Raw genomic sequence first — 11440 nt, 5'->3', positions numbered from 1 at the left:
CTAATACATCTGTAGTGTTGGGCAGTTGGACATAGACCCTGTTTGGAACTGTGTGTGTGTGTATAAATAATTATAAAAACCAGTTGAATAAGCTTGAATAATATTGGCTAATCTCTAGGTGATTCTACCACCTGTTGTTCAGCTCATACACACATCTGGCAATAATTAATACTTTAATCAATAAGCAATAAACACCTCTCTAGTATACCACTTATAGATTATAATGGAGTAATGGGCTATACTGCTACAATCAATTAAATCTACTGATTTGATAATAGCAGCAATATAACTTCTTCTCAGGAAGGTATTACATTTCACAGAGATTATATCACCCCACGGTTAACTGGCTTCAGAAGCCATTACTACTACAATCAAGCTCACATTATTATAAATGTAAGGAAGGGAATAGTTATGAATGTAATTAATGAGGAATATACACCAAGGTCAATGCGGCTTTTTCACTGGGATATTGTGTATACTAAAACTGGCAGCTACTCATTTATGTTTACTGTTAGTGTACTATAATTAGTACCACTGCTGCAGCTGCATATAGCATGTCTTTGAAAAATGCAAATCAATGTACCTACAAATCAGTGACCACACATGATGTAGGCGTGGGTTGCTATGATAGTAAAGAATTCCTTTGATGATTGACTGTCTATAGTAAAGCATATTTGTGATAATTTTGACAAATTCGGTGAGTTTCACAGAAATGATATCATAAATCACATTCGCAGATGCACTACTGCAGTGCTATTAACTCTGAGTTTTATAGAGCTATGTCATTTATATATATGCACATGGCAAGGATATTAATTTTAGTTAGATAGATACTCAGTTCTTATTTTAATAATAAACCGCCGTCGATCACTCGGTTCAGTAATTAGTCTACATTTTCATCTTGTCATAATAAGCCATGCAACCTAAACCTTACTTGGAATTGCCGTTCTATTGTCTCTAGGGATGCTCAGTTGTCCATTCCAGTAATACACTTCTGTGTAGTCCTGCCCGTAAGCAGCACCAGTAAGAGCAGTAATCTAATGATTAAATAATATTAGAGCCAGTAAAGCATCTTATTATTATCTCTAAAAACTTACAGTGATAAAGATACACCAGATTATATTCTGCAGGCTCCAACATGGCCTCAGCTCCATAGCTAAGATCCTGCAAATGAAGTATAAAGCTAGGAAAGCCTGCCTTTTTGTTTTATTCTGAAGGGGCGGGCTAATGCATGTGAAGGGTTAGGTATGCAATATTAACAATAATATGGATGATAGTTGTGGTTAGAGTATTGCTATGGTTTCGAACTGTGAGATCATGGATAATTTAGTTGGCAAAGCTAGTTGCATCATAGCTTTTATGGCTACACCAACTTCAGTTTTCCTGGGAAGTGCAGCTCAAGGCGTGACAAATATCTTCTAAACCATCGCAAATCATCATGGAAACCAATTATATTAAATTCAGAGAAATACAAACACATTATGAAGTACTTCATACATTACTAATATAGATGTTTACATACATGCATTACTATCAAAAAAGTGAAGAGGTGGTCAACCACTTATTAAAAGGTAGACCAGGACTCTCAATGTCTTCTTGTGTCTTCCTCAAGGAGCTGGCCCGCAGGTACAGCAACAGTCTCTTTGTACTTCAGTTCTCCAGCACATTTCAGTACCAACATAGTGACTGCAATATGCCGGCTCGACACAAGCTATATATAGCAACAAAAAATATTAATAAAAATTACCCGTGTTACTTACGGCAGTCTTGTATGTTACAGTAGCGGAATACAGGCGGGCGTGCAGTCAAACATTCTGAATCGTTCAGTTCAATGGTATTATCATATGTAGCTTTACAAGTGACTCTGCGAACTTGATAGCCGATTCCACAAGTTTTTGTACACTAGGGGAAAAGGTGTAGATAGACAGTGTGACTGCTACAAATGTATAAATAAAATCCATACAAATGTTGTTTATACATCAAAAGAAATACTACACTTTCCTGAGAAAAAATCAATGAGAGTGAAATTTGGATTGTGCAATCAGCTTGCATATTTTAACATTACATAAGGGAGTCAAGGCTGAGACCAGCTTATGGCCTTTCGCTTTAATTTTGTATGCTATGACAAGGTAACTCTTTATGTAGCATAAAGGCATCAGTATGCATTATCAGAATAAATTTAGAGATACTAAAATGCCTCCATTCTTATTTTCCAATCTATGTCATGCAGAAAATTAGAACAAATTAAAATGTTAAAAGTATTCGTCAGAGAATGTGAACATTATTACGTGCATTAACTTACCACTGACCAATTCCCTGGCACCCATTCAGTGCATGGTCCCCTTTCAGTGCATTGCTCTTCTGAAGGAGGTGGAGGAGGAGTACACCCGTCCATCACCATACGATTGGAAACAGTCACACACACAACGGTCCTGTTCCTTACGCCACGATGACAATCAGGGAAACACTTAATAACAAATAATAATAATGATAATAATGATAATAAGTAATTATTATTATTCTTAATTGAAATTGAGCGGGAAACACTTAATAACAAATAATTAATCAAAACTGAATTTTAAAAATTATAATACTAATATATAATGATGGTAATAATGAGTGATGCCTTATATGAAATAATAAAGACTTACTCTACTCCATGTAGAAACAAGCCATTCCTTCTCTTCTGGGGGTTTGTCTATATGATAATTTATACAATTAATTAAAATTAATTTGCGTGAAGTTATTAATTCATGCGTCAATTTAATTTTAGCATTAAAGTACTATGCTAAATTTCCTACATTATTAATTTGAAAAGTGGACTAAATATTTTGCACGCTACGCAATTTATTTTCATTTCCATTCATCACAGCACTGCCTTGGACAAACAATAAGCACAGTTCACTTACATACTACATTGACATCTCCAGCATCAGTCCCGGCAATGTTGGTCGTGTTGCAGCGATAAGTACCAGCATAATCCTCCCCAAAAGGATTGATCATCAATACAGAGTTCATCCCATCATCACTAATCATTATATTAGGATCACTAGTATTTATAGGAACAGCTTGTGTGCTACCCTCTGCTATAAATAACCACATTGTTGTTGGCTGGTCGAAACCGGAATAGCAACAGTGAAGAGATATTTTGTTATTATCTCTTCCACAGACTTCTTCACTCGTGCGTCCAGCACCTTGAACTAGCTCGTTCTCTTGGGGAGCTGGAAGTGTCTTTCCCCTGTCTATAGTAGCTGGGTCTACATTTTAAAAGATAAGATACAAATTTTTGAGCTTAAAATTATTTTTGAGCTTATAATTATTTTTGAAAATTTAATTTTGCTCAATGATAAATTTATATTTATACTCACCATATACGCGAATGTTAATCATGCTAGTGTTAGTGCTACAATCGGTTGTTGCATTGCAGAGATAGTTACCAGAATCTTGAAGCTGTATTGAATTAAATATCTTCTCCCCAGGCTCTCCGTCAGGATTAATTTCAGTTGGCACATCGGGCTGCGATGGAGTACACCTTAGTGTAACTCGGTCACCAACAAAAGCACAAAAGTCAGTTCTAGCAGGAGGTGGGTATCTCAATTGACTGCATCTATTGACACTATCTCTAGTGGCACCCAATTCAACAGTATTGAATTCTGAAGATGGGAGGAAGAAGTTGAGAATGGCTGGTGACAGACCTTACCTTCAACTTTTGAGGTTTGACTGTCAGAGCCAACGGGATTTCTTGCAGTGCAGGTATAGGTACCGGGTCCAACATTAGTGAGATTCTGATTGTTAGAAAAGAATACTCCGTCTTTTTCCCACGTATAGTTTGATACTGTTCCATTTGCAACACAGTTTATGTTTACAGTTAATCCTGGCGCTATGCAGATATCAGCCCCAACTGCAATATTACAAGGAGGCATCACACAAGGTTCACTTGGGGGTTCCGGCGGTATAGTAGGTTCATTGCCTGAAATTAAGGTATTAATAATAAAATTGACTGAGATAGAATACAGGCAGCCCTTACCCAGAGGTGCAGTAGTGATTCTGTCACTTGCATTATTGCACGCTGACATAGCAATGCAAGTATAGAACCCAGAATCGTTATCCCTATAACTAGGTATCACATAATCTTCGTTATCAGCAACTTGTATAAAAGCTGGTCCAAAATATATAATGTATGGCTCAGTAGTAGTACAGGATATTGTCACCCTTTCACGAAAACTGGGGCAAAGATCGGCTCTGCTTACATCCCTGGCAGAGGGCCGATTACAACCATTACCAGTCACACCATCAATAGAACCAGTTATACTGGCTGTCAGTCTCCCTACATATTAATAATACAGTAAATCACACTTCTTCTTTCTCCTCTCCTCTCCTCTCTCTCCCTCCCTCTCTTTCTCTCTCTCTCTCTCTCGTTCTCTTACGGAATACAGTTGATGAAGCAGTATCTGGGAGTACACTGTTCTGCCGCGTACACTCATTCATAACTGTGCAGGTATACACATCATCATTATTTGTGGGAGGCGTTATAGTGAGGACCTCTCCTGTCTCAGGTAGTGTCATGCCATTCCTTTGCCATATTCTCGTACCCTCAATATTATTCAATATATGACAGATCAGCATTGCCCTTGGAGCCGTAGTGCACAGGTCTGCCCCAATGTCAGCCACACTGGCAGAAATTGTTCCATTCCCTTTTCTTATAATTGGATAAGCTATTGATTTAATAGGGAAAGAGACAGGCAATGAAATTGGTTTATCTTTTCTCATATTTTATCTTCTATAACATACCGTTAACTTTAATGCGTGCAGTACCAGCTCCACATGAGTTGTTGGCAACACATGTGTAACTTCCAATCATTGCAATAGTGAGAAATTCTAGAGTTGAAGAGTCAGTAACTTCAAACATATCTTTAAACCATTTTCTTTCAAAGCCAAGGGATTCGTCTATATTTACAACAGGGCAAAAGAATTGTGTACTTGGACGATTAGTGTCTGTAAGATTGAGACAAACAACGCGTGCTCCGGTAACATTATTGCTCCCTTGTATCACAGAATGTCTTATTATAGGTCTACCTGTATAATATGAGAAGGAAAAATGTGTGATCACAAATACTCTACCGCACATGCATGATAGATAATGTATGCATACACAAGCACACACAATATTTACTTACTGTTTGAAATTATAACGGGATAGGTACTGTTCCCACACTCATTCATAAGTACACAGCTAACATTTACAGGATCATCAATGTTAAATGTATAGGTATATGAGTTTATATTAGGGTTCTTGACTCCATTAATAAACCACATCCTGATTGCTGGACCGTCAGATATGCAGTCCATGGTAAGAGTACCCACATTCCTTTCTTGTAAATTTTGCAAACACAGAAACCGATCTGGTCGACCAACATCTTGACCTGGTTCTTTTATGCCAGTGATTAGACCTCCTCCTCCAAATTTAAACATTGGTAGAGTGCCTGCATAATTGTCACAGAAAAGGAAAATAAAATAATGAAATTATTATGTAGATCTAGTTGCACCACCAAGATTGTTTGCACAGCTCATAAACTCCACCCAAAGCATTGCAAAATGGTCATTATAACTTACATGATTGAGACTGAGCTAGTTTGACTAGCACTGCCACTATCTATTGGAAAGAACTTCATATTATACATAGATCTATGTATTAAACAGCTTAACTGCAAACAGTAGTAGAACCTTGGCACCAGTGGTAAAGCTGGCCATTTCTTCAACTGTCCTAAATATGGAGGACAGACTCCTGTGTTGTCTTCCTTTCCTCTACTGTCTTGTCTGACAAGTATTAAAGCGCTGGGCGCTGAGGCCGGCGTTTCACTCAAGGCCGCGGGAAGGCTCAATTCATATGGCCAGTAACTGCGCACAGTCTAGCCTTACTATGCTAAAATAGGCAAGCACTGACTCCAATTTTTAAAAGTCCATTTGAAAAATAATATTATTGATGGCACCAGCCACCAAAAAATTAATAACTCGACATAAAAGTATCTATAGGAAATAGTAACACAACAAAATATTGTTTTTTTCTATAGCCGTTCTCTCAGTTTTCAAGAGAAATGTAAGTTCTAGATACATGCATGTGTGACGGTGAGCCACTGGGCCCCTCAGTAATAATGATAGTGCCTGCAAGTCCAGCAACAGATAGTCCTCATGTAGCCAAAGGAGCACGAGTGAGTTCCAGCAATGTGCTTGCAAGCTTTGTATGCGTCACTCACACAACCTGCAAGATAAAGGAAAGGAGGCAAATCATTGGAACCAGTTTCAATTCAAAGTACTTTGGTACAAGTAAGAGTGATTGGTTTGCATGGAAAATATAAGTTTGTTGCTTAAAAGAAACGTAAAATAGACTTACAAGAATGGTCATTGCAGTACTCATGGTCCCTGGGCTTACGAACATCTATGCATCTACTATCAGGAACAGTCTCTCCAGTAAGAGGTATTACACAAGTGACAGACCTAGTACGGTGACCTCCACCACAGGAAACAGAACACTACAAACAATAATATTAGCATAAACATTGAGGATTATCATTATTCTATTACACAAAATAACCATTCAAGTAGTTATACACACACATTTGTCACTCAACAAATTCTACATTAATTTTCTTGTAGTAATTTAATTGATATCATTGCATAGCATGCAAATTTGATTTGCAATTGCTAATGAAAATTTTTTTCACACAAAATCTACAATATTGTTCTAACCCCGGTCCAATTTCCAGTTTTCCATTTCGGTGTAGTAAAGCAAGGGCCAGAGTTCACGCATGACTCCATTGTCAAAGGTTTTGACTCGGTACATCTGTTATCTGGAAGCCTCCTACCAGATAACCTGTCAACACAATGGACCAGTCTCATTCTCATTCCTCGGTGACATTTTGGTTGACACTGTATTATACATTAAAAAAATAATAATGATTACCACACTCTGCAGGGGAAAGAAAGCTCATCTCTTTTGCATTTATTATTGTATAGTAGTAACTGGTGTACAATTTTATTTAATCAATAGCATGCTGGAAGGCACATGCATGTCTGAATTAATCTACTTGCAAAAGCCCATGATGATTGTATTTGACTGTAAGATCATTTCTTGTGTACATACCTCACTCCAAGGGCTTGTTACCCACTCGGGAATTACTTCAACAGTCGCTGCATAAAACAAACAAAAACACAATAGCAATAGTAGTAATAATAATAATAATAATACTAATGATGAAAATTAAGGATGATTTTCTACTTAAAGTACAAAATTAGAAATAGTTTTTACCTTAAAAGAAAAAATTAAAAAATTTTTTTTTACCTTGAAGCACAACATCTCCTGCATCATCACCGGCAATGTTAGTTGTAGTGCAGCGATAAGTTCCTTCAAACTCTCTGGTAAAGGGAGAGATGATCAATACTGACACGTTTCCTGTATTATTAATGGAGAAGGCTGGTAGACTCGTATCGATTTCAGTAGTGAATCCATCAGGCCGTACCCTCAGCCATGTCGTATTAGCTGGGTCTATTCCAGTGAACGGACAGAATAATCTGACGGTTCTGCCTGGAGTGACTTCATTTGGCTCGTCAGGTCTACCTGCACCAATGACCTCTTCATTAGGGCCAGGGGGTGGTAGGGTCTGCTGACGATCAATTCTTGCAGGATCTGGAGCAAAATTGTAAGTAAAACAAAGTATATGCACAGTAATAATTGAGAAAATTGGGCCAAAGTCCCTGTACATGGTTACTGGTCAAATTTCACCAAAAAGCCTAGTAGAAAATTCCCTATTTTTATAATTTTTTCTGATTTATATTACATGTAGTTATGTTGTGTATAAAGTTTGAGCGGATTCCAATCAAAACTAAATTTTTTACAAATTTTTAATTTACTCAAAAATCGGCCCAAAGTCCCTGTACTATAGTACAGGGTCACTGACCAAATTTCACCAAAAATGACTAGAAGAGAATTCTCCAATTTAATAATTTTTTCTGATTTATATACATGTACTTATGTTGCATATAAAGTTTGAGCAGATTCCGATCAAAACTAAATTTTTTACGATTTTTTTAAGTTACTCAAAAATCGGGCCAAAGTCCCTGTACTATAGTACAGGGTCTTTGGCCAAATTTCACCAAAAATGACTAGGAGAGAATTCTTCATTTTTGTACTATTTTTTGATACACATACATGTTCTTATGTTGTGTAGCAAGTTTGAGCTGATTCCGATCAAAACTAAATTTTTTATGAATTTTTAAAGTTACTCAAAAATCGGGCCAAAGTCCCTGTACTATAGCACAGGGTCTTTGGCCAAATGTCACCAAAAATGACTAGGAGAGAATTCTTCATTTTTGTACTATTTTTTGATACATATACATGTTCTTATGTTGTGTAGCAAGTTTGAGCTGATTCCGATCAAGTTTGGATTTTTTAAAGAATTTTTAAAGTTACTCAAAAATTGGGCCAAAGTTCCTGTACTATAGTACAGGGTCTTTGACCAAATTTCGCCAAAAATGACTAGGAGAAAATTCTTCATTTTTGTAATATTTTTTGATACATATACATGTTCTTATGTTGTGTAGCAAGTTTGAGCTGATTCCAATCAAAATTGGATTTTTTATGAATTTTTAATGTTACTCAAAAATTGGGCCAAAGTCCCTGTACTATAATACAGGGTCTTGGACCAAATTTCGCCAAAAATGACTAGGAGAGAATTCTTCATTTTTGTAATATTTTTTGATACATATACCTGTTCTTATGTTGTGTAGCAAGTTTGAGCTGATTCCGATCAAGTTTGGATTTTTTAAAGAATTTTTAAAGTTACTCAAAAATCGGGCCAAAGTCCCTGTACTATAGTACAGGGTCTTTGGCCAAATTTCGCCAAAAATGACTAGGAAAGAATTCTTCATTTTTGTACTATTTTTTGATACGTATACATGTTCTTATGTTGTGTAGCAAGTTTGAGCTGATTCAGATCAAAATTGGATTTTTTAATGAAATTTTAAAGTTACTCAAAAATTTGGCCATGGCCCAATTTTTGAGTATGCATTTTAAAAAAATGCTTTTTAAAGTGAGAGTATTCTCGTGCCCTTTTTAAAAAAATTCTATGTAATAGTACATGAAATTTTTCAAAAAAGGCCAGGAGAATACTCTTGCTTTAAAAAGCATTTTTTAAAATGGATATCACAAATTGAATTTACAATGTGTGTGAGCATAATTACTCTCTCTCTACTCTCATTCCTTACCATAGACTCTAAGGTTAAGCATATCACTACTAGTTCCGCAGTCATTGGTAGCATTGCACAGGTAGTTTCCTTCGGCACTAGGAAGGATGGGAATAAAAGGGATATCACTGGTGCTAGAAGTGCTTCCAAGGTATATCGTGGTAGGAACAGTAGGAGAATTTATGCTGCAGGAAAGAGTAACACTATCTCCAACAAATGCACAATAGTCCACACCAGGGGGTCTTCTCTTAAGTTGATCGCATCTGCTTCCTTGAGGACTGACTCCATTCAAAGAGACACTTAATCGACCTGAAAGGGAATATTATTAAAAGTACTGTGCAAAAAAAATAATGGTAAGATGCAATAAATCTTTTCTTGTATAATGACTACATAAATGGAAGTGTCTGGAGTACATAATTTCATATTTTTTTTGATTTCATATTTTTGTCCCACAGCAAAAAAAAACATAAATAAAAAAATGTAAATGAGCTCGGCTTACGTTCAACTGTAGAGCTGGCAGTAGAAGTACCGAATGCATTGGTAGCATTACAAGTATACACATCAGTATTATTAACAGTTATTCTCATTCCATTTGCTATTACTCTACTACCAGTTGAAGCAGCAGTCCATGTAAACCTAATAGGCTCAGTACCACTCTGAGTCCTACAATCAATGGTGACAAACTGAGTTTCTAATAAACAGATGTCAGTTCCAATTGGGATTGTCCTATTCATTACTGTTGGAGGTAGAGTGGGAGTAGCTGTGGCAGGAGTGTCAGTGCTGATTGAAGGAGGTACACCTGAGAGTAACAATTAATGAGAATAATTAATGAGAATAACAATTAATGAGAATAATTAATGAGAATAATAATTAATGAGAATAATAATTAATGAGAATAATAATTAATGAGAATAATAATTAATGAGTATAATTAATGAGAATAATTAATGAGAATAATTAGCTTTTAGAGTGAAGTTAATTATAAAGTTGACTGACCTGATCCACTGACAACTATAGTACTCACTGCACCACCACAGACAGTACTTGTAGATCTACAAGTGTATGTACCCGAGTCTGACAGATTAAAGTTCATTATAACAAGAGAAGCATCCATTGAACTTCCACCAGGTCCAGTGATGGTATATCCTTCATTAGAAGAACAAGAAATTTCAACTCTCTCTCCATCAAGAGGGCAAAGGTCAACACCGGTACTGGTTATACCGGGACGATCGCATCCATTGTCTGATATATTGAGAGTTGAAATAGTCCCATTAATGGTGACAGGAGCCTGAGCTGCATAAGATAAACATCAGTGATGAGAGATATTATAACCATTTATCTTAATTCAGAACTTACTAATAACTTGTGTAACTGCCGAGTCCATTCCACAAGGATTCATAACTGCACAAGTGATTGCACTTCCTACATCACTAGGGACAGCATCATAACTGCTACCAGTGACACCACTTATGACATTGCCATCTCTACGCCATATTCTAGTTACACTAGTACCAAAGTCAGTATTGCAGTTGATTCTGACTGAATTGGCTGAATTGATACAGAGCCTTGAGCCAATGTCAATTGTTTGATCAATACCAGTCACCGTTCCTTTCGTCTGCTGTATACGACCTGAAAATAAGAAATAAAAAGGTCTTGGATTATAATCACTTTTCCTTTCCTTACCAACAACTTCAGTTGTTGCTTGACTACTTCCACACGGATTACTAGCAGTGCAAGTATAATCTCCAGGAGACCTGGCTGTAATGGTAGAACCGCTTTGATTGCCTCCTCCAGGAGTGGACCAAGAGAAAGTAACATCAGACACTGACTCATTGTTGAACGCTAGATTGCAGACAAGACGGACTAAAGATCCAACACCACTTGAGATACAGGTCCTAGTGCCAGCAGGGACTGGAGTATTACCAGGATTGATACTAATACCAGTCCCAGGTGCAACAGTTGGAGCCTCTGTAAAATATAATAATAATAGAATGAGCTAAGCAACTCATAGAGATGTACTAATTGATGCATGCACTTCTTGCTGCATATATACAAGCAATGACAATACTCATTATTATTGTCAAAATATTTGCAATTATTAAAATTAATATCTTTAACCTTTGATAAAGGTAGTGTTAGTGACAGATCCACAAGTGCTAGTCGTGACACAAGTATAATTACCAGAGACAGTGGCTCTCTG

General features: G+C 36.7%; 2 protein-coding genes across 2 annotated transcripts in view; both read right to left on the bottom strand.

Moving 5' to 3' along the window:
- Positions 1-1414: 1414 nt before the first annotated feature.
- LOC100642153 (hemicentin-1-like) lies at positions 1415-5830 on the bottom strand. Its single transcript, XM_011408011.2, has 13 exons — positions 5707-5830; positions 5614-5653; positions 5178-5483; positions 4792-5076; positions 4428-4715; positions 4028-4327; positions 3701-3970; positions 3369-3653; positions 2910-3257; positions 2652-2698; positions 2303-2467; positions 1761-1902; positions 1415-1711 (listed from the first exon to the last, which is right to left on the bottom strand). The coding sequence occupies exons 1-13, from the start codon at positions 5749-5751 to the stop codon at positions 1608-1610; spliced, it is 2625 nt and encodes an 874-aa protein (XP_011406313.1). The 5' UTR covers positions 5752-5830; the 3' UTR covers positions 1415-1607.
- Positions 5831-5959: 129 nt separating this feature from the next.
- Positions 5960-11440, bottom strand: part of LOC100642026 (hemicentin-1-like) — an 8852-nt gene continuing 3371 nt past the window's right edge. Inside the window, exons 2-12 of the mRNA XM_003389234.3 lie at positions 11359-11437; positions 10924-11208; positions 10597-10869; positions 10237-10533; positions 9740-10039; positions 9262-9549; positions 7340-7684; positions 7142-7188; positions 6748-6927; positions 6392-6530; positions 5960-6259 (exon numbers count right to left, since the gene is read on the bottom strand). Coding sequence (XP_003389282.1) covers positions 6144-6259; positions 6392-6530; positions 6748-6927; positions 7142-7188; positions 7340-7684; positions 9262-9549; positions 9740-10039; positions 10237-10533; positions 10597-10869; positions 10924-11208; positions 11359-11437 — 2349 coding nt within the window. The 3' untranslated portion in view covers positions 5960-6143. The remainder of the gene's footprint in view (positions 6260-6391; positions 6531-6747; positions 6928-7141; positions 7189-7339; positions 7685-9261; positions 9550-9739; positions 10040-10236; positions 10534-10596; positions 10870-10923; positions 11209-11358; positions 11438-11440) is intronic.

This window comes from Amphimedon queenslandica, unplaced genomic scaffold (assembly GCF_000090795.2).
Source record: "Amphimedon queenslandica unplaced genomic scaffold, v1.1 AMPQUscaffold_13111, whole genome shotgun sequence".
In the NCBI taxonomy this organism is placed as follows: domain Eukaryota; kingdom Metazoa; phylum Porifera; class Demospongiae; order Haplosclerida; family Niphatidae; genus Amphimedon; species Amphimedon queenslandica.
Note: the sequence above shows the minus strand (reverse complement) of the source record. Positions and strands in the feature narration are given on the sequence as shown.

Excerpts from the sequence above, each read along its gene's own strand:
- LOC100642153 (XM_011408011.2), bottom strand. The coding sequence starts at position 5,751 with ATGGCCAGCTTTACCACTGGTGCCAAGGTTCTACTACTGTTTGCA. Across the intron at positions 1,903-2,302 it reads TGCCAGGGAATTGGTCAGTG|TGTACAAAAACTTGTGGAAT; the intron begins GTAAGTTAATGC and ends CTTTTCCCCTAG. Across the intron at positions 1,712-1,760 it reads CTGTAACATACAAGACTGCC|CTTGTGTCGAGCCGGCATAT; the intron begins GTAAGTAACACG and ends TGCTATATATAG.